Raw genomic sequence first — 23,329 nt, 5'->3', positions numbered from 1 at the left:
TGCAAGCTCCGCCTCCCGGGTTCACGCCATTCTCCTGCATCAGCCTCTGGAGTAGCTGGGACTACAGGCATCTGCCACCATGCCCAGCTGATTTTTTTTTTTTTTTTTTTTTTGTATTTTCAGTAGAGATGGGGTTTCACCTTGTTAGCCAGGATAGTCTGGATCTCCTGATCTCGTGATCTGCCCGTCTCGGCCTCCCAAAGTGCTGGGATTATAGACATGAGTCACCACGCCCGGCCTTCCAGATGTTTTTGTTACTCATTTTTAATTCCACTGTGGTCAGAGAACATGCTTTATGTGACATGAATTCTCTTAAAATTGAGATTAGTTTTATGGCCTGGAATGTGGTATATACTGGTAAATATTCTACATTAACTTGAAGAAAGGGTATTATCTGCCATTTGGCAGAGAGTATTCTATAAATTTTAATTATATCAAATTGGTTGATATCATACAAGTATTCTATATCTTTACTGATTTTCTGTCTACTTGTTTTCTCCATTATTAAGAGGTTTTGAAACATGGCTATAATTTTTTATTTGATTATTTTTCTTTGCAATTATATTAGCTCTTGTTTCACATAATTTGAAGTTTTCTTATTAGGTATATAAGATATTAAGATTGTTATTTACTTTTGATAAACCAGCTCCTTAATTATTATCAAATGACCTCTTTATCCCGAGTAATACTTTCTGCTCTGAAATATACTTTCACATTAAATAGCTCTTCCAGCTTTCGATTTCCCACTCTTTTGCTTTAACCTCCCTGTGTCCCTATAGTTAAGGTGTAGTTTCATGTAAGCAACATACAGTTGGGACTTGATTTTTATCCAATTTGACAACCTCTGATGTTTAATTGGATTATTTACATTACATTTTCTAGGAATAAATTTAACATCTTTGTTGTCTTTTCTCCATTGTTCTGTATTCCTTTAGATTAACTGAATATCTGTGATCATTCTACTTTTTCTTCTTTGTTGGCTTATTAGTTATAACTCTTTGTTGTGTTATTTTCGTGGTTGCTTTTGGTTTCATATTATACATGTTTAACTTATCACAGGCTACCTTTAAGCAATATTATGTCATTTCACATATATTACATGAATCAAACAATAATATTCCAGCATTTCTTCTATACAAACTTTTGTGCTATTGTTGCCACATGTTTTAATTGTATGTTACAAACCAAAAACTACATTGTTTTTGGTTTTGGCTAAACATTAATTACCTTCTAAAATAATCTGAGTAATAAGAATAAGAACAATATATTATAACATATATATACATGAATAGTATGTATTTACTCAGGTAGTTACCACTTCCAGAGCTCTTAATTCCTTGGACAGATCCATATTTCCATCTAGTATCATTTCCATCTAGGTGAAGGACTTCCTTTAACATCACTTTTTTGTTGTTGTTGTTAAGATGGAGTCTTGCTCTGCTGCCCAGGCTGGAGTACAGTGGCATGATCTTGGCTTACTGCCACCTCCACTTCCCAGGTCCAAGCAATCCTCTTGTCTCATCCTCCTGAGTAGCTGTGATTACAGGTGTGCACCACAATGCCCAGCTAATTTTTGTGTTTTTAGTAGAGATGAGGTTTCCTGATGTTGGCCAGGCTGGTCTCAAACTCCTGATCTCAAGTGATCCACCCCAAAGTGCAGGGATTACAGGCATGAGCGACCACACCTGGGTCTTTAAATATTTCTTATAGCATAGGTCTTCTAGTAAGTAATTGTTTTTAGTTTTGAGCTCTCTTCCTCACATGTCTGATAAAAAGACTTTTTGTCTTTGTTTTTGAAGGTATTTTCCCCTGGGTATAGAATTTTGGGTTTGCGGAGTTTTTTGTTTTTTCCTCTTAATACTTAAAGATATTGTTCCATTGTCTTCTTGCTGGCATTGTTTCTATCAATAAATATTCTGTCACTGTCCTCTTTATTCCTTTGTATGTAATGCCCTCCCCCAACTCCCTTATTGCTTTTAAGATTTCTTTTTTTTTATCAGTGGTTTTGAATAATTTGATTATGGTGTTCTTTGGCATAGTTTTCTTCATGTTTCATGACCTTGAGAGTTTGGTGAGCTTCTTTGATCTGTGAGTTTATAGGTTTAAAAAAATCTGAAATCCCAGTCATTTATAAAAGGGTGTTTATTTCTTATTCATGTCAAGTCCAATAAGAATTCTATTGCCCTACTTTTTGTAATTTACAACCATCTGTAACACCTAGTTTCCAAGAACAATGCAACAAAAACTGAAGTCAAGGAGGAGGGCACAACAGCTTTTAACCATCTCAGTCTGGAAGTGGCTCCAAAAATCTCTTCCTTTTACAATCTATTGTCCAGTAGTCACATGACCTCAATCTAATTGCTAAGAGAAGCCCCAAAATATAAGAGGACATGTGGGTATTTGGAGAACTTAAATTGTCTCTGTCACACAAGAAAGGCGGTTCCAAATAGAGAACAACAGAATGAAAACAACTTAGGGGGCATAGGCTGGAAAAGGCTCCCCAAAGCAATGACATTTATGCTAAGATCTAAAGGGAAAAAAGAACTCAGCCCTTGTATGTTTGAAAGATAACCAATATAGTGAAGAGGTCAGAGGCTAACACATTATTGAAGTAATAAAATATGCATTCATAATGTGGGCTCTATATAATAGATACTATAGAGCTATAGAAAACTTTCATGGGTACGGGCACGAGATCTTCACCAATCTTGTTCAGTTAAATTGTTTATGCACTAATCTCTTACATGTAGAAATATATGCAGAAGGATAAGACTTAACACAAAAAAAGTGGTGCTGAGAAACTACAGGATTCACTCATTTCTTCAACAGCATTCACTAATTGTCTAACAGATAAAAGGTGGATTACAGGGATATAATGTTTACTGGAATTCTCCCTATGTGGAATTATTCTATACACTCAAACACAGAACTGGGGTTTCTCCCATAGTGAAATGAAAAATAAATTCTAAAACAAAGTCAAATTAAAATTTATATTGAATTAAACAGAATAAAATAGGAAAGAGTTTAGAATGATAAAAAAAATTCTCACTCTGGTCAAACATTTTAATAATAATCAGTATTCTGGATACATAAATTTGGTAAATTCTCATGAAAAGTAATTATAACTTTTTTTCTTCAAATGAAGAAATGAGTTTTAGACAAATACACATATCTCCATGCTTATTAGTTAGGTCGATATCCACATTTTCATGCCTACTAATTACTCTAATATTTTATTTATGTTAAATCTGCACCTTGAACTCAAATTCTTCTAACTCACCTTCTTTACTTTTATCTTTTAATCCTATAGTTCATTCTCATTTCTTTGTCCAATTCCCTTGCACGAACTGGAAGGTGTTAATCCTCAAAGGCTTCAAACTAGACAACTGAAGGGAACATTTGAAAAACTATTTCAGAAAAAGATAGATAAGATAGAGTTTATCTAATTGTGTTCCAGAAATAAATGAGAAGTAGACTTCTCAAAGAGCAAGTAAATATAAAGTGGGTAAGCAAGCATCTCTCCTTATGCTCTCTTAAATTTCTGCTATAGGACTGTGACTATGGTACAAAGGATGCTATACTTGGTTCTCTTGACAACGCTCTGGTACTTACTCACTGAGTGAACTCACACAAGTTACTCAGTTCACTCTTTTTCCTTAACCACAAATCTCAAAAGAAATAGCATCTACTGGTATGGATTGTTGTCAGTATTAAATGATTTATTGTATATAAAGCACTTTTGTACAGTGCTGGCATTAATAAATAGTACATATTTACCATTCCTGACACTTGTAACAGCTATCATGAAGTCACAGTTGTAAAATACCATATTAAAATTTCACTGACTTGATAACTGTTTTTCAGGCTTAGATCTAAATGTTTTCACACAGTTAATATAATTTAAACCCTCTTAAATCAAATTCATCCTGCACCAAATTCTATTATATAACAAATATTTATAGCAGAATTCCAGTGTGCTTCAAGTCTGTGAATATTATAATTTCCCTTTTATTATTCTAGTTTGAAAAAGATGCCACTGGTTCCAGTTTTAAATGACTATTTTTCTAATTTTTTTACTCTATATAAAGATACATATTCCAAAAAATTTAACTTTTAATATGATATCAGTTTAATACACATAACTCAATAAAAGCTAAAAAAAAATAAAATGCCTACTTAGAAGAAAAAAAGAATATAACATAAATAATAGATCTCTTTCTCACCTCGACAAAGTGATCACTTACCGATAAGAATCTATGCACAGTCAGGACAGGAGTAGGAAAGCATCTGCATTTGGTCATTTTTATTTCTCCTTAGCTTTAGGGTTAGCTACTGGACAAACAGCAAGGCTGTGTACTGTTATATCCCGAGTATTTCAAATCCTGAACAAAGTTGCACAGCTTCTGAACATAAACAAGGCTTAGCTTGTGACAGGCCCGGTACCATTAAACAGGACAGAATTCTATCTCATTTCTTTGCTTCTTGCCCAAATAACATGCATGGAAACTCCTTGCACATTCTGTTTAATCCTTATGCAAACCTGCCTTCAAACATGAGAATTATAATTCTAACTTGGGATTTATTTTACTCAAGACATTGCCCTAATTGTGAGAAATAATCTCAGATTTCTAATCATGAAATACACACTTACTAACCAAATTATAGAAAATAATTTTATATTATTAAGCTTGAAGGTTAAATCAACTAGACTCATTCATTTTTTCATTTGCTTATTGTTTAATTTGTTCATTATAACAATCCTATGAAATATACATAGGAGAGGCTGTATTCATCTACTTCTATATAGCCAATCTATCAAAATAACTAATGAGCTCCATTTATTCCGTAAAACATGAAGGCTGATGCCCAGCACTTGCTGGACATATCAGAGAATAGTTAATAAACTATTCCTAATCCTATGGTTGCGTTTCATAACCATGAGACAATTTTTGTATTTCCCAGCCTGTCTTTGCCAGTTTTTTCACAGTAAATTCTATAACACAGGTAAAAATGATATAAATAAATGAAAATTGAGTGCAAAAGGGAACAGTTCTTATTTGTAAGAAAACTAAGCTGAATGATCTGGAAAGACTCTCAAGAACTAAAAAGAATTAGTATGACTTAGATAACAGTAAGGCAACTTTGAAGACTGGGAGACATTTTGAAATTCTAGATGAATTTTCACTGTTTCACTGCAACCTGAAAATTACAGGCAATGAATTATAAGTATTATTAATGCCAGAAGATGATGCAGAAGTCCAATCAGTGGGCTCCAGAAAGCTTTTAATCTACATTAAAGATTGATGAATGAATATTTAAATTATTTATTATACAATACAATGTTTAAGGTACATATGTATTGTTTTACAATTTTCTACTTTAACTAACATTTTCTATTAACTAACAAACTATATGTTCCCAATATGTAGTATAAAAGATCGATTTTCAATTCTCTTTTTATGAGGAAAATAAAACTCATCAAAGTTAAGTAACAGTCAGTAAATCACAAAGCCACATTACAAATTCAGACTGTATATACCTATATTTGAATATCTTCTGCTAGCAAAAATGTACCATAGCTCAATTACTAAAATAGAGGTTACTTTGAAAGGAACAGTATATTTACTATGTCTTTAATCCCATTGCTATCATTTTTAAACCTTACCAAAAAGAAATTATGAATCAAAGTAGGAATTCTATTATTGAGCAAGGTAAAAACCATAAAAAAAATATAGGTTACAAGTGTAGAAACAGGGAAACCAGATGATCAGCAACTTGGTGGTTACATGTGCTACAAATTTGTATCTTAATGTTTGAAATATATGTGCTTATGTTATGCCTTACTATGTTCTGAGAGATAGTGTAACGTAAGGAGAAGTTTAAAAGGTAGGTTCTGAAATCAGTTGACTTGGATTTGGGTCTTGGCTCTACCATTTATTAACAGGTAATACTGGTCAATTCACTTAACCTCCATGTGTCTCAGTCTCCTTATCTGTAAAATGAAGAAGATAATTCTTATCATATAAGGGTGTTTGTAGGATTCAATAAAATAATCCATGTAAGGGAGTACCTGCTACATAGTAAGCACACATGACTCACTAGCTAACATTGATGTGCCAGTGAGGGTGCTAACATAGTAAGTAAGAGTATTCCTGGCATGGGGGCCAGTCTGCCCAGATTGAAATCCCAACTCAGTTACTTAGCAACTCTGTGAACCTGGGAGAAGTTACTTATCCTCTTCATGCCTCAAATTTCTCATCAGTAAAAAATACGTAATAGCTCCAGCTTCGCAGGATTATTGTGAGGATCCAACAGGTTAATAAATACAAAGTGTCATGTGTAATATACATGGCATATAAAGTGCCATAATGTAATCAACGTTAGCCACAATTTTGGCATTACTGGTTTTTTGGCTACATAGAAAACTGCTGTTTCTCAGAACATATATATACATATTACCATGGTCATTTTAGCTCTATGCTTCTCACTCTCTGTTTGAGACACTCAAACAATTTAGTCTCTAGTACAGGACTCAAGCAATTTAGTATTTAATACAGACAAATCACCAGTGCCATCTAAGCAGCAAGCTGTTAATAAATTCACCAAATAAGGAATGTTGCTAAAAAGGGGTAAAATTTCTACAGATATAAATTTATTAAGACAAACAATCTAATGTAGTTAGAAATCTGTGACAAACTAAATATAATGTAGTTTGAAAACTATGACTATTTTAGTTGAAAATTAACAAACAAAAATTGTATATATGTGTGGTATACAATATGTTTTGATATATGTATACATTATGAAATAGCTAAGTCAAGCTAATTAACATATATAATACATCAGATATGTATTTTCATGGTAAGAACATTTAAAATGTACTTTCTCATCAATTTGCAAGTATACAGTATGTTGTTATTACCTAAGTCACCATGTTGTACAATAAACCTCCAAAACTTATTCCTTTCTAACTAAACTGTTGCATCCTTTAACCAACATCTCCACGATCCCTTCCCCAGTCCTCAGTCCCCAGTAACCACCATTAACTCTGTGTTTCCATGAGTTTATTTTAAAAATTCTACAGGTAAGATCATGCGGGTTTTTCTTTTTGTGCCTAGCTCATTCTGTTTAGTATAATATACTTCAGCTTCCATGTTATAGCAAATGACAGGATTTCATTCTTTTTTTTATTTTTTGCTACAAACTTTTTTTTATTATTATTATTATTATTATTATTATACTTTAACTTCTAGGGTACATGTGCATAACGTGCAGGTTTGTTACATATGTAAACTTGTGCCATGTTGGTGTGCCGCACCCATCAACTCGTCATTTACATCAGATATAACTCCCAATGCAATCCCTCCACACTCCCGCCTCTCCATAACAGGCCCCGGTGTGTGATGTTCCCCTTCCCGAGTACAAGTGATCTCATTGTTCCCACCTATGAGTGAGAACATGCGGTGTTTGGTTTTCTGTTCTTGTGATAGTTTGCTGAGAATGATGGTTTCCAGCTGCATCCATGTTACTACAAAGGACACAAACTCATCCTTTTTTATGGCTGCATAGTAGTCCATGGTGTGTATATGTGCCACATTTTCTTAATCCAGTCTGTCACTGATGGACATTTGGGTTGATTCCAAGTCTTTGCTATTGTGAATAGTGCCGCAATGAACATACATATGCATGTGTCTTTATAGCATTATGATTTATAATCCTTTGGGTATATACCCAGTAATGGAATGGCTGGGTCATATGGTACTTCTAGTTCTAGATCCTTGAGGAATCACCATACTGTTTCCCATAATGGTTGAACTAGTTTACAAACCCACCAACAGTGTAAAAGTGTTCCTATTTCTCCACATCCTCTCCAGCACCTGTTGTTTCCTGACTTTTTAATGATTGCCATTCTAACTGGTGTGAGATGGTATCTCATTGTGGTTTTGATTTGCATTTCTCTGATGGCCAGTGATGATGAGCATTTTTTCATATGTCTGTTGGCTGTAAGCATGTCTTTTTTGAGAAATGTCTGTTCATATCCTTTGCCCACTTTTTGATGGGGCTGTTTGTTTTTCTTCTTGTAAATTTGTTTGAGTTCTTTGTAGGTTCTGGATATTAGCCCTTTGTCAGATGGACAGATTGCAAACATTTTCTCCCATTTTGTAGGTTGCCTGTTCACTCTGATGGTAGTTTCTTTTGCTGTGCAGAAGCTCTTTAGTTTAGTTAGATCCTATTTGTCAATTTTGGCTTTTGTTGCCATTGCTTTTGGTGTTTTAGACATGAAGTCCTTGCCCATGCCTATGTCCTGAATGGTATTACCTAGGTTTTCTTCTAGGGTTTTTATGGTATTAGGTCTAACATTTAAGTCTCTAATCCATCTTGAATTAATTTTCGTATAAGGAGTAAGGAAAGGATCCAGTTTCAGCTTTCTACTTATGGCTAGCCAATTTTCCCAGCACCATTTATTATATAGGGAATCCTTTCCCCATTTCTTGTTTTTCACAGGTTTGTCAAAGATCAGATGGCTGTAGATGTGTGGTATTATTTCTGAGGACTCTGTTCTGTTCCATTGGTCTATATGTCTGTTTTGGTACCAGTACCATGCTGTTTTGGTTACTGTAGCCTTGTAGTATAGTTTGAAGTCAGGTAGCGTGATGCCTCCAGCTTTGTTCTTTTGACTAAGGATTGTCTTGGAAATGCGGGCTCTTTTTTGGTTCCACATGAACTTTAAAGCAGTTTTTTCCAATTCTGTGAAGAAACTCATTGGTAGCTTGATGGGGATGGCATTGAATCTATAAATTACCTTGGGCAGTATGGCCATTTTCACGATATTGATTCTTCCTATCCATGAGCATGGTATGTTCTTCCATTTGTTTATGTCTTCTTTTATTTCACTGAGCAGTGGTTTGTAGTTCTCCTTGAAGAGGTCCTTTACATCCCTTGTAAGTTGGATTCCTAGGTATTTTATTCTCTTTGAAGCAACTGTGAATGGAAGTTCATTCATGATTTGGCTCTCTGTTTGTCTATTACTGGTGTATAAGAATGCTTGTGATTTTTGCACATTAATTTTGTATCCTGAGACTTTGCTGAAGTTGCTTATCAGCTTAAGGAGATTTTGGGCTGAGATGATGGGGTTTTCTAAACATACAATCATGTCATCTGCAAACAGGGACAATTTGACTTCTTCTTTTCCTAACTGAATACCCTTGATTTCTTTCTCTTGCCTGATTGCCCTAGTCAGAACTTCCAACACTATGTTGAATAGGAGTGTTGAGAGAGGGCATCCCTGTCTTGTGCCAGTTTTCAAAGGGAATGCTTCTAGTTTGTGCCCATTCAGTATGATATTGGCTGTGAGTTTGTCATAAATAGCTCTTATTATTTTGAGATACTTTCCATCAATACCGAATTTATTGAGAGTTTTTAGCATGAAGGGCTGTTGAATTTTGTCAAAGGGCTTTCTGCATCTATTGAGATAATCATGTGGTTCTTGTCTTTGGTTCTGTTTATATGCTGGATTACGTTTATTGATTTGCGTATGTTGAACCAGCCTTGTATCCCAGGGATGAAGCCCACTTGACTATGGTGGATAAGCTTTTGAGGTGCTGCTGGATTCGGTTTGCCAGTATTTTATTGAGGATTTTTGCATCAACATTCATGAGGGATATTGGTCTAAAATTCTCTTTTTGTGTTGTATCTCTGTCAGGCTTTGGTATCAGGATGATGTTGGCCTCATAAAATGAGTTAGGGAGGATTCCCTCTTTTTCCATTGATTGGAATAGTTTCAGAAGGAATGGTACCAGCTCCTCCTTGTACCTCTGGTAGAATTCAGCTGTGACTCCATCTGGTCCTGGACTTTTTTTCGTTGGTAGGCTATTAATTATTGCCTCAATTTCAGAGCCTACTATTGGTCTATTCAGGGATTCAACTTCTTCCTGGTTTAGTCTTGGGAGAGTGTAAGTGTCCAGGAAATTATCCATTTCTTCTAGATTTTCTAGTTTATTTGCATACAGGTGTTTATAGTATTCTCTGATGGTAGTTTGTATTTCTGTGGGGTTGGTGGTGATATCCCCTTTATCACTTTTTATTGCATCTATTTGATTCTTCTCTCTTTTCTTCTTTATTAGTCTTGCTAGCGGTCTATCAATTTTGTTGATCTTTTCAAAAAACCAACTCCTGGATCCATTGATTTTTTGGAGGGTTTTTGTGTCTCTATCTCCTTCAGTTCTGCTCTGATCTTAGTTACTTCTTGCCTTCTGCTAGCTTTTGAATGTGTTTGCTCTTGCTTCTCTAGTTCTTTCAATTGTGATGTTCGAGTGTCAATTTTAGATCTTTCCAGCTTTCTCTTGTGGGCATTTAGTGCTATAAATTTCCCTAAAATTAAAAGACACAGACTGGCAAACTGGATAAAGAGTCAAGACCCATCAGTTTGCTGTATTCAGGAGACCCATCTCACATGCAGAGACACACATAGGCTCAAAATAAAGGGATGGAGGAAGATTTACCAAGCAAATGGAGAACAAAAAAAAGCAGGGGTTGCAATACTAGTCTCTGATAAAACAGACTTTAAACCATCAAAGATCAAAAGAGACAAAGAAGGCCATTACATAATAGTAAAGGGATCAATTCAACAGGAAGAGCTAAATATCCTAAATATATATGCACCCAATATAGGAGCACCCAGATTCATAAAGCAAGTCCTTAGAGACTTACAAAGAGACTTAGACTCCCATACAGTAATAATGGGAGACTTCAACACCCCACTGTCAACATTAGACAGATCAACGAGATAGAAAGTTAACAAGGATATCCAGGAATTGAACTCATCTCTGCACCAAGCAGACCTAATAGACATCTACAGAACTTTCCACCCCAAATCAACAGAATATACATTCTTCTCAGCACCACATCGTACTTATTCCAAAATTGACCACATAATTGGAAGTAAAGCATTCCTCAGCAAATGTACAAGAACAGAAATTATAACAAACTGTCTCTCAGACCACAGTGCAATCAAACTAGAACTCAGGACTAAGAAACTCAATCAAAACTGCTCAACTACATGGAAACTGAACAACCTGCTCCTGAATGACTACTGGGTACATAACGAAATGAAGGCAGAAATAAAGATGTTCTTCGAAACCAATGAGAACAACGATACAACATACCAGAATCTCTGGGACACATTTAAAGCAGTGTGTAGAGGATTTCATTCTTTTAAAAAGTTGATTCTTATTTCATTGCGTATATACACAACAACATTTACTTTATCCATTCAGCCACTGATAGACACTAAAGTTGATTATGTATCTTAAAGTAATGCCACAATGTGCAGCATTACTTTAGGATGCAGGTATCTCTTTGACATGACTGATATCATGTCATTTGGATATATACACAGAAATGGAATTTTTTGATCATATGGTGTTCTATGTTTAATTTTTTGAGGAACTGTCATGCTGTTTTCTAAAATGGCTGTACCAATTTACATTCTAAACAGCAGTGAGCAAGGGTTCCTTTTCTCTACATCCTCAACACTTACCTCATTTTCTTGATAACAGCCATCCTAACAAGTGTGAGGTGATATCTCATTGTGGTTTTAATTTGCCTTTCCTTGATAATTAGTGATGTTTATCATTTTCATATACCTGTTGGCCATTTGTATGTCTTCTCTCAAGAAATGTCTTTTCAGGTCACTTTGTGTAGAAAGGACATGTTAAGAATTAAGGTTGTGACATGTTTATACAGCTATCAAAATGTCATGCAAATGCCAAGTAGAGAAAATTTCAAAAACTGCAAACTATAAGAAGATTGCTTGATAAACACAGTACCAAAAAGAGACTCATTTTGCGTGAGTCAAACAATTGAGAAACACTGTTAAAATTTTTTGGACAGATTTGTGATGTTAATAAACTCCTGATCTTCTCTAGACCTCATTTTCCAATGATACGAGAGTGCTGCATGTGTTGAATTTTTTTTCTAGTTTTAAAGGTAAGTGATACTATCACTATACTAACTTTAACATCATTAATCTAAGCATTATCTGTCAAAGTGTTTTTCTTGGGGGAAACTCTGATAGCTTCTAAGATTCTTATCAACTTGATGATTTTTGTCAGTGCAGCTATATTGGAGGAAAAGAATTAGAAGTATGAATTTTTGATATAATGTAAACAGCACAAAAGCTATAACATACGCTAAGATATTATATTGTTGGATAAAGAAAAATATTAATACCACATAAAGATCCCATATAATAGAATTATATAGCTTTACTTTTTGCACATCACATGATTGTTAATCAAAGCTTACAGAACTCAAAACTACAAAGCTATTGTAACCTATACTATACCTGCAGTCCTCATTTTGTGCACTTTAAATATGCACAAATTTCAGAACCACAATTTAGTTAAATGGTACTAGTCCTCCAATAACACATTTCAAATTTCATAGTAATTACACAAGAGCTGCTGGCTCTTTAGCCCACAAATCACTAGAGAAATAACAGATGACATGATGATCAGTGACCAATCATAGCACTTCTTTCAAATGATTGGTCACTGCACATTTGCAATCTTCAAACATAGATAGGAAAGTGTGTTTTCTCCATGTTTCCCAGAGATAAACCCACATGATATTTTACAAAAGTTGATAACAGACAAAGGGGATTAGCCTATAAAAGTGAAAGTATAGCAAAGAAAAAAAATGTGATAATGCTGGGATGGAAACTGGATGTGAGTAGCAGATCTGAAAATGGTAACAACAAACAAAGAAAAGAGAAACCTAGGCCCGCATGAAAAGCGAAGGTAAGTACTATGTTGAAAAAGCCTGATAAATATAAAAAACAAAGTCATTTCAATAGGATTCTAATTTAATGTAAATGGAGTTGTAGGAGAAATAGCTGACCATAGAATGCTGACACTGAATCCTTTGGAGAGATGTAGTTATGCAGCCAGAGGAACTTAATGAGGGTGAATCCACCACACAAATGAGGAAAGTGATCGAAACAAAAAAGACAACAACATCTCGAAGGAAGTGACACCAACGTGAAACTTCACATTGAAGTTCCTTTAAATGTTAAGGAACTCTCAGAGAAATTTCACAACATTTAAAGTACAACAGACAAAATACTGGGAAGTAATCTAAACTTTGAAAGGAATATAACAGCTCAATTCACCAAGACATAGAAAAGATGCTCATTCCATATGATAAGTTATAGAATTAGATAGAAGGCAAACACTGTTCCAACTACTTCTGACAAGTTTTTGCAATGATATCATACACTTTCTCAATGTTTCTAATGTTCTAAATTACAGTGTACTAAAAAACATTAGTTTAGTTTTACTAATTATTCATTTCCCTATACATTTATGAACCACAGTAGGAGAGTTTTTAATGCTTCGATAAGAAGTTTTAAAGGTCACAGAAAACTGTCGTTTTTACCTTTGATTATTAAGATCACATTACCTGGTTTCATCTTACATCGTCGTTTTTAGGGTCCCATACTACTGTGCAAAGCAAGGAGTGTATGTATTGCCAATGCCTATATTTTACTTTCAAGGATTTTGTCAATATAAGCACAAATCATTCAGAAATCACTATTACACCTATTACTAGTATAATAGCTAGTCCCCTTCTGAATGTATTTTATAAATTACTTGCAGTATCATGATATGATGTTGAAAGATGCCCTTTGTTTCACTTTTAACAAAACCAGATAAATAGAAGAGCATTATGTACCTGGTAGTGGTAACTGAACTAATATACCACTGACTCTTGGGTCCATATTCAATTGATCAGTTATGTCCAAAAGCTCTTCCTGAGAAACATCCTTCGGTTTTAGAATGAGCTCACTGTAAATACCTAGAAGAAAAACAGGCAGAGAAGGTCACTTGACTAACTGAATATGGTTTTTCATCAATAGTGTCTAACACAGTGTGGGACTGTTTCTACTGCAATGAAAGGCTCTGATGTTCCATGCATCACCAGGAAGGATTATTCCAATAGTACAAGTGTTTTCTCTTGATTCACATGCATTCTTTGACCTGGAATGCCAGGTGACAATTTGTTCTTGTTTGAGATAAGCTACTGTTAGTAGATTTGAAGAGAATAAAAATATCGCTACCACACAACTATTAAGCCGAGTTTAACAGAGTGAACAAGCCAGGTTTATTATTTAATTAAAGCAAATATAATGAAAGCAGGCCTTTTAGATGTAAACTATTCTTTGCATATCTTGCCATAGAATATAAAACACACTGAATTAACCCTACAAGAAATTGGAAGAAAAAATCATATGAAATTAACATAAAGCTTTGGTAACTGAATAATCTTTAATAATAACACATGCAATTCAAATGGCACTTATTTGATCATTATCATTCATAATTATCACAATTTGAAGTAAAAATAGAAAACATATTTAGTAGTAATTACAACTAAAACACATACCCACCTACAGCAGAGGCAGCTCTTATCTTATTCCTGACGTATGTATGGCTTGCTGGGTTATCTCCCACTAAAATTATACTGAGGTGAGGTCTTCTGTTTCCAAGGGAAACCCATGATTCCACACCTCGCTGTATTTCTTTCTGGATACGCTTGGCCATTTCGGTTCCTGATATAATAATGGCTTCATGTCTGTGGAAAGCAAAACAATAAATGTAATACTTAAAAGAAAATAAGAAATATTCAACTGTGCAAATTTAAGGTACAAAAATCAACAAAACCACCATGATTCTCCAAGCACCCAAAGTTTGATTTTTTTTTTTCAATTATAGTGACACCTACTCTTCAGGTTCATAAATATTTTATAATTTTGTGAAGGATTGCAACTCTGTTATTTAGTTCTACAGTATAATCTATCTGCTGTAGAATGAATGTGCATGTCTCTTCAAAATTCATATGTTGAAATCCTAACCCCAAATGTTATGATATTAGGAGGCAAGTCCTTTGGGTGGTGATTATACCATGAGGATAGAGCCCTCATAAGTGACATTAGTGTTCTTTTAAGAAATTTCAGAGATCTCCCTTGTGCCTTCTGCTATGTGAGTACATAGCAAGAAGACAGCTATCTATTAACCAAAAAGTAGGCCCACACCAGACACTGAACCTTCTGGTGTATTGACCTTGGACCTCCCAGTCTACAGAACTATGAGAAATAAATTTCTGTTTTTGTATAAGCCAACCAGTCTATGGTATTGTTATAGCAGCTCAAATAGACTAAGATGCTAACTACAGTGTACATTTCTTCACAACTTTCACTTATGTACTACATATATATATAAAACATATATATTATACACACATATGCATACATATGCATATACATATACACACATTTATGTATTCATATAAATTATCAAACCACATACCCAAAATCCGGACTATAATATTGCATAAATTTAAAGTTCTGCTATTTTTTCTAAAGAGGCAGATCAGCACAGCCTAGTTAAAACTGGTAACCATCTTGAAGACTGGACTCCACTGTGTATACACGTAGCCCCACAATCTTGCGACCCTAAGGTGAAATCAGTTCGTTTTTGGTTAGCATATCCTACAAAAGACGCTGAAGTCATGAGCTTTATACTACACAACTCTTTTAACTTACTCAAAGAAAAATGTTATTCCATGGCCCCAGGCATGGCCCCGGACAACAGCTGTGAGTCTTGCCACGCTTGTCACTGATTATGGTGGGGATCAGGTCAGTAAACAGATAGTTCAGTACCTCCCCGATGCAATGGCATCATTTCTAATGGAATAAGTTTCCACAGAAGATTACTTCCTGGCAGTTTATATGTATTTCAGAAGGTAAGAAGTGCTATATTTTGATAGATGATATAAACTATCTCCGGAAAGGCACAAAGAAATACTTCCCAGAAAGGCTTTTCTGCTCTCCATGACCTCAAACTTGAAAGTGGTGAGTTACATTGCTCTTACTGTGTGTTTATTTTTTAAAGGTATCTGATAAAGTAGAAGGTGGTCCCTTCTTCCTTCTGCCCCTGTCCTTTCACTATTGAACGGCCTGGTGAAAACATGATCACTACAAAAAACAACAAATGTAGGTCAATAAATGTTACGAAAAAGAAGAAAAGGAGAAAGAGTAGGACGCAGAAGAGAAAGAGGAGGAGGAAAGGAAGCCTTATAAACCTTAATTCTTTGTGGTACCTGTACACTTTTAATTTTCTAATGAGGGCAGGTGCTATAAATATCCAACAAGCAGATTTCAAGACCCCACAACCTCATCTACAATTCAGAATTCCTGGGGGTAGGGGTAAAACCTGGAAATCTGCACATCTAATAATTTCCTACATGTGGTTCTTGTGTATGACCATGTTTGAAAACCACTTTAGTTTAACACAAAAGTGTATTTTAATAACAATCATAATTTAGGAGTAAATAACTGAGCAAATTGGATAGACAATACAATCACAACTAGACATTCTAAGTAAACTCTACTTTTGATTCTAATTTTGTCTACTCTTAAAATTTTAATAGCTTTCAAGACATAATGTCATGATAAATTCAATATATCAATCTTGTTCTGCTGTCTCATTTCTGTGTTATTCAGTATAATTGCTGTAAAATAAACTGGACATATTTAACATGTACAAGTTTTAATATATGTATATGCCTGAGAAATCACTATAGTCAAGAAAATGAACATGTCTATCATTCCCAAAACTTTCCAGGTGCACCTTTAAAACTTTGCCATTTCACCTGTCTCTGCCAGATTCCACTCCTCAATTCACCATTCCAGGCAACAATCAATCTCTTTTGTTCATTATATATGAGTTTGTATTATCAAGAATTTTATAAAAATTGAATCAAATACTATATACTCTTTTTTGGCCAGCTAATTCCACTCAGCATAATTATTTTTTAATTCACGTAGTTACATGTTTGAATGGTTCATTTCTTTTTTATCGCTGAGTAGTATTACACTGTATGGATATACCAATATTTGTTTATCCATTCAATGGTAATTATTAACAGATATTTGGGTTCTTTCCAGTTTTTGATCATGACAAATACAGCTGTTACAAACATTTTATAACACATATGTTTTAATATATTTTTTGTGGGGGGGACAGAGTCTCAATCTATCACCCAGGTTGGAGTTCGGTGGCAAGATCTCAGCTCACTACAACCTCCGCCTCCTGGGTTCAAATAATTCTGATGCCTCAGCCTCCCGAGTAGCTGGAATTACAGGCATATGCCATCATGCCTAACTTTTGTATATTTAGTAGAGATGGGGTTTCACTATGTGGGCCAGGCTGGTCTTGAACTCCTGGCCACAAGTGATCTGCCCCTCTCAGCCTCCCAAAACACTGGGATTACAGGTGTGAGCCACCATTCCTGGCTGCTTTAATTTCTTTTGAGCAAATATCTCAAAGTAGAATGGCAAGGTCATATTGTAAGTGTATGTTGAAATATGTTAAAAACTGTTAGACCATGTTACAAAGACACTGTACGACTTTGTGTTCCTTCAAATAGTACATGAGTTCTGGTTGCTCCATATACTTGTCATCACTTAAGATGGTCAGGTTTTAAAATTGTTGACATTTTAGTGGACATATGGTGGTATGTCATTGTGCTTTAAATTTACATTCCCTTAATGAATACTGATGTTGAACATCTTTTCATATGCTTATTTGCCATCTGTGATCTTCTTTGGTAAATTAAATAATTAAATCTTTTGCCCATTGTTTAGTAGGTTGTTTCCTATTTTGAATGTTTGAAGTTCTTTGTATATCCTAGATTCAAGTCCTTTATCAGATATGGGGTTTGAAATATTGTCTCCCAGTCTGCGCTTTGCCTTTCTATCCTCTTGTGTTTTTAGAACAGTTCTTAATTTTAAGGTACTCCAATTTATCAATTTTTCCTTTTATGGACCATGCTTTTAGTGTTGTATAAAAGAAATATTTGCCTAACTCGAGGTCACAAAGGTTTTCTCCAGTGTTTTCTTCTAGATTTTATGGGCCTAAGTCATACATTCAGTTTATGATTTATGTCTACTTTTAGTTTGATGAGAAGTTGTATGAGGATATTGCCAAATGTTTTTTATGTCTATTGAGATGATCATATGTTTTTCTCGAGTGTTAGTCTGTTAATATGGTAACTGAATAATATTCAAATGTTAAACCAACCTTGCATTCCTGGGATACATCCCACTTGGTTATTATGTATCTATCCTTTCCAGATTATCATGGATTTCATCTGAAATTTTGTTAAAATTGTTGCATAAAAGTGCGTAAGAGGTCTTTGTAGTTTTCTTTTCTTATAATGTTATCAAGTAGCTTTGATACCAGGATGATGCTGGCTTCATAGAATGAGTTAGGAAGAACTCTATCCTCTTCAAATTTCCAGAAGAGTGTGTAAAGAATTGGCATTTTTTTCTCCCTTAAATGTATGGTATGATTCACCCATTAAGCTATCTGATTCTGGAGTTTTCTTTCTGGGAAGGTTTAAACCTACAAACTTAAATTCCTTAATATAGAGGGCTATTCAGGTTAGCTATTATTTCTTGAGTGGTCTTTTGTAGTTTCTGCTTTGTACCTTCCAACACTTTGTATGTAATTATAGATAAATCAAGTTAAAATAAAATAAAACTTTTGAGGTCTTTATTTTTCAAAGTAAAGTAACAAACTTTTTTCACTGTTTCCTATGAATTTCTGGTGATGACATTTTATGAATTCATTTAAGCAGCCTTTTGGCACTAAGATAACAAGGACCTTGTATATTAGCAAATACTAAGTACTGCAGACACAGCAACAAATTCCAGCACAACTCATTTATAAGTAATAACAAAAAAAAAACTTTCCATAAATCAATTTGTGTCAGGAATATTTTCTTATGGTAGAACACTATTATAGAAGCAGATTTATCTGTTAAGAAACTAGAAATCACCTAACACGGTAAGGAATATACATTTTATTTTAAAATATAAAAACATCTGAACTCTGTCTTGCATTTTATAGCATGTGAGTAGTGATGCTACTGCTGACATTATTGATTCACTCACTATTAAACAAAATAATTTGTTTACAGGCCACTGGGAAGCTGGCAATCACTGAATATAATCCAGGCTAATTATGACCTAGACAGTAACCTGCATGACCTGGAGAGTGTCAGAGAAGACCAGTAGCATAAACGGATTCCCAGACTCCAAAGAGACACCTTTATACAGATTAAACTTAACTGTACCATGTATACTCATGTCTAAGACTGTTCAGGGTTTACTTTAAATTATAGCACTGAGGTGCTAAGTCAGCTTGCTAACTAATTATAGCAGACGTGATACAGCCTGGCTAGCTGGTGTTTATGGGTAAATTAGGAGTTAGGTTTCTGAGCATTTTTAGTAGCAACTGGCCCCTCCAGCTGACTCCATCAGTCACTGTAGAACTCAGCAAGCCTAGCTCCGTAGGAGTCACTATAAGAAGAAAAATGAAGCAACCTCAAATTAATGCAGGTCCAATGGGAGAGTGCCTGTATCAGTCCATGTGCTGGAAGAACTGGTCAACTCATACATTCTCATTACTTTAGCGCATAAACAAATTAGATTTTCAACATGAAAATTCTTGAAAAGCTAAATAGGTTAAACATCAGCAACAATTCAAATGTTCAGCCACTGAATAATACATCTCCTAAAATTTCTCTCTGGCTTGTCTTGATCTCCTCTAATCCATTTTCCATACTGCAGCCAGAGTGATTGTTTTCTAATTCAATTATATCATCTCCCTGGTTAAAACTCCTCACCACATGCTAATTGTTTATTCACTTAATAAACACATGTTGAAAGCCTCCTATTCACTGAAAACTATTTTAGGCACTGGGCATATAAATAATAGGGCGCAAAACCATTACCTACTTTTATGGAAACAATATTCTAGTTGAAGAAGATATAAGCATATTGAAAAACAACAGGTATTTAATATATCATGTGTGACATGAGGCAGAGAAACAACTTATCTGAGGGCCAGAGTTATTTTATATGGGTGGGTTAAGGTATCACTTCTCTGATAAATCAGGTAACATGTGGGCAGAAATGAAGGAAATGAAATAAGTCATGTAGATTTCTGGGAGAAAAGCATTCTAAGCCAAGGGAAGTGGACAGCAAGTATGGAGGCCTTTAGCAAGGAGCATACCTGAAATATTTGAGAAATAGCAACAAGTCAATGGTTGCAGTGGAAAGAACAAGTTAACTGGGATAAGACATGAAGTCAGAGAAGGAGTGGGACATCAGATTACATAAGGCCCTGCAGGCCTTTGAAAGGATGTTGGCTTTTACTGTGAGACAGGAAGCCATTCAGAGATTTTGACGTGACTTTCATTTTTAAAATAACTGGTGAAAATATGGAGGATAGACTCTATGAGATCAAGTGGAGAAATGGAGACTCCAGCTAAGAAGCTAGTATAGTATAACAGGCAAGGGATGATGGGGAGTTAGGCAAAGGGGTAGCCTTGGAGGAGCTAAGTAGTCTGATTCTGAATCTATTTTGAGAGTGGAACCATTGGGAGTTACTGAGATTGGGTGTAGGATATGAAAAAAAGAAAAACAGAAGGCAAACATGACTCCAACATTTTTGACATGAGAAATTGGGGGGAAAATTAACTAAAATCCAAATTCCCTATGGGTTACAAAGTTCTGCATAAGCTACTTTAGCCTCATTGCTAAAGAACACTATGCTTAGTGAGTCACATACTACACACCAGTCATATTTTAATTCATGAACTGCACCATGTTCTCTCTGGGCCTTCACATATAATTTTCCCTCTGCCTGAAACTCCTTCTTCTCTTTCTCACCTCTCCAACCACTTTTCCAAGTCTGTCCCACACATTGCTCAAGTCTCAGCTCGTAAAACACTCTGGTAATGTTTTCCGAACCCTGTACCCTGGGACTCTGCTATGAGCTCCCACGGTACCTTGTTTTTACCCTTTTGAAGTATTTTAAATCATTGATATTGTCTAGTTGTCTGTGTTCTCTGGATAGGCAGCCTGTAGCTCTCCATTTCTTTATGTCAATTGTTACTTTATTTTGTTCTTTTTGTGGTGCCATGTTTCCCTAATGGCTCATAATCTTTGTGGCCTTTCATTGGTGTCTATCACTTGAAGAAGTAGGCATCTATTCCAGTCTTTATAAGCTGGCTTCAGTAGGGAAAGCCTTTCACCAGTCAGTGGGTCTAGAGATTCTTGATGGGCCATCCGGCATGGTCCATGGGTGGGCTTGTTGCTAAATCCCTTGGATTGGTTGGCAGGTGATGCCTAGGTCAGCAGGTGGTGGGTCTAATACTTCAACTCACAGGGGGCTAATCTGGTGTGTGGGTCCACTGGGATGGGCTGTCATTTGGGTATATAGGAGCAGTCCTGGAGCCTGGGCCTGCAAACACAGACCTGAAGCCTAGGTTCAAAGGGACCATCCCGGCACTGGGGTAGGTCTTGAGGCTGAGCCCATGGGGACCAGCCTGGCACTGGAATGGTCCTGGTCCCAAGTCTGTAGGGACTGGGCTGGCACAGGGTCCCCTGGAATGGGCCTGGTGCCTAGATCTGCAGGGGAAGACCTCGTACCTGGAACCATGGGGTTGGGTCCTGAGTTTGGGTCCCTGGGACAGGCTTGGACCTGAATTTATGGAGGCTGACCTGGTACTGGGGCAGGCTTAGAGTGTGGGTCCATGAGTTTCTACCTGATGCCTAAGTCTGCAGTGGCTAAGCTGGAATCCTTGGATGCTGCCCCGGCATTAGTGCAGGCCTAGAGCCTGGGTCTGCAAGGAGTAGCCTACAGGCTGTGTCTGTGGGGGCTGGCCTAGCACTGGGATGGGCAACGCTTGTTGCATTTTTTTCAAAAGTTGTTGGAAACTATTAATCAACATATTCAACAAATAGACTAAATGGGGGTAAGGACACCTTCAGATTTAAAGTTTTTATTGAATTGTAATCAGTGAAACCAAAGCTTACAAACAGAAACGTTATCTCTTCAAAAAGAAGGGAAGAAGTAAACCAGTTTAAAAAATGATAGCTCAAACAATGCACAAGTAATTTTAATTTCTGTCCTTACGAGAAGAGACACAGAGACCCATACACACAGAAGGGAAGTGAAGACAGAGAGGGAAGACAACCATTTGACAACAGAGGCAAAAGCAAAGACTGGAGTTATGCAGCTGCAAACTCCTTAGGAACACAAAGGGCTGCTGGCAATAACCAGAAGCTAGTCGACAGAGCATGGGCCTACAGATACTTTGATGTCAGACTTCCAGCCTCCAGAAGTGTGAAAACAGATTTCTGCTGTTTCAAGCCAGCTAGTTTGTGGAACTTTGTGTACAGTAGAATTAGTAAATAAATACATCTATAATGGCAATTAATAGTTCAATGTCTGAAAAGAATCTTCTAATGGAGCTCATATTTTTTACTGAATAAAATTTCATTGAATAAGTTACTATTTTGCAAAATGTTGGAATATAATTGAGAAAAACTTTAATTTTCCCATATCTAAATATGGCAAACTAGTTTTAAAACCGTACACAAAAACAACCTATTTGATGACTTTTATGTAAGTATTTGTCAAAGAAAAGTACTTTGAAAAGATACACCAAGATAGCACCTTTGAAAATATTTAGGCTAAAATATCTTCCCATTTCAATGTGCAAAACGTAGAATTAAGACTGTTCCATTTAGCAATTTATGTGTGCTTCAGCATCTATAGAGACAGTACTTTTAAAACTAAAATAACCATTGTCTAAAGCAAAGACTCTATTTGCAACTGTTAAGAAAACTGCAGAAAATTTAATTTTAAAATTAAGAATAAGGGCCGGGCCTAGTGGCTCATGCCTGTAATTCCAGCACTTTGGGAGGCCAAGGCGGGGCAGATCATGAGGTCAGGAGTTCAAGACCAGCCTGACTAATATGGTGAAACCCTGTCTCTACTAAAAATACAAAAATTAGCTGGGCGTGGTGGCGCACGCCTGTAGTCCCAGCTACTCAGGATGCTGAGGCAGGAGAATTGCTTGAACCCAGGAGGCGGAGGTTGCAGTGAGCTGAGATCACACCACTGCACTCCAGCCTGGGTGACAGAGAAAGACTCCATCTCAAAAAATAATAATAATAATAAAGCATAAGATCTTATTAACTTTTTTCAGAAAATTATCAGTATCAAGGTGTTAAAAGATACAGCTAAGAAATTGATTCAAGTAAGTGAATATGCACCAGGAATAATTATTCATGCTGAATATTCATGTAATATAAATTTTTATTTTAGCATATAAGGACATAAATTATCTCTTAAAATGTTAATTTTGAAAATGGTTTGAAACTATAAGTTCATTAATATATTTGTAAGTC

The 23,329-nt window shown here is 35.6% G+C and overlaps 1 protein-coding gene across 14 annotated transcripts in view; it reads right to left on the bottom strand.

Annotated features, from left to right (window-relative positions):
- The window catches only part of LOC105477284 (methylenetetrahydrofolate dehydrogenase (NADP+ dependent) 2 like), a 151,668-nt gene that overhangs the window by 116,792 nt on the left and 11,547 nt on the right, over window positions 1–23,329 (bottom strand). For 13 of the 14 annotated variants that reach the window (XR_011621231.1, XR_011621232.1, XR_003016983.2 and 10 more), the window contains exons 2-3: window positions 14,450–14,634; window positions 13,735–13,857 (exon numbers count right to left, since the gene is read on the bottom strand). Coding sequence is in view for 8 of the 14 variants with exons in the window: in XM_071093503.1 (XP_070949604.1) it covers window positions 13,735–13,857; window positions 14,450–14,634 (308 nt within the window). In the remaining 6 variants the exon portion in view is untranslated. Of the gene's footprint in view, window positions 1–13,734; window positions 13,858–14,449; window positions 14,635–15,368; window positions 23,190–23,329 lie in introns of those variants that run through there. The other variant, XM_011733740.3, reaches the window with a different exon arrangement.

Source organism: Macaca nemestrina, chromosome 3 (assembly GCF_043159975.1).
Source record: "Macaca nemestrina isolate mMacNem1 chromosome 3, mMacNem.hap1, whole genome shotgun sequence".
Lineage (NCBI taxonomy): Eukaryota > Metazoa > Chordata > Mammalia > Primates > Cercopithecidae > Macaca > Macaca nemestrina.
This window is presented reverse-complemented; position numbering and strand designations above follow the sequence as displayed.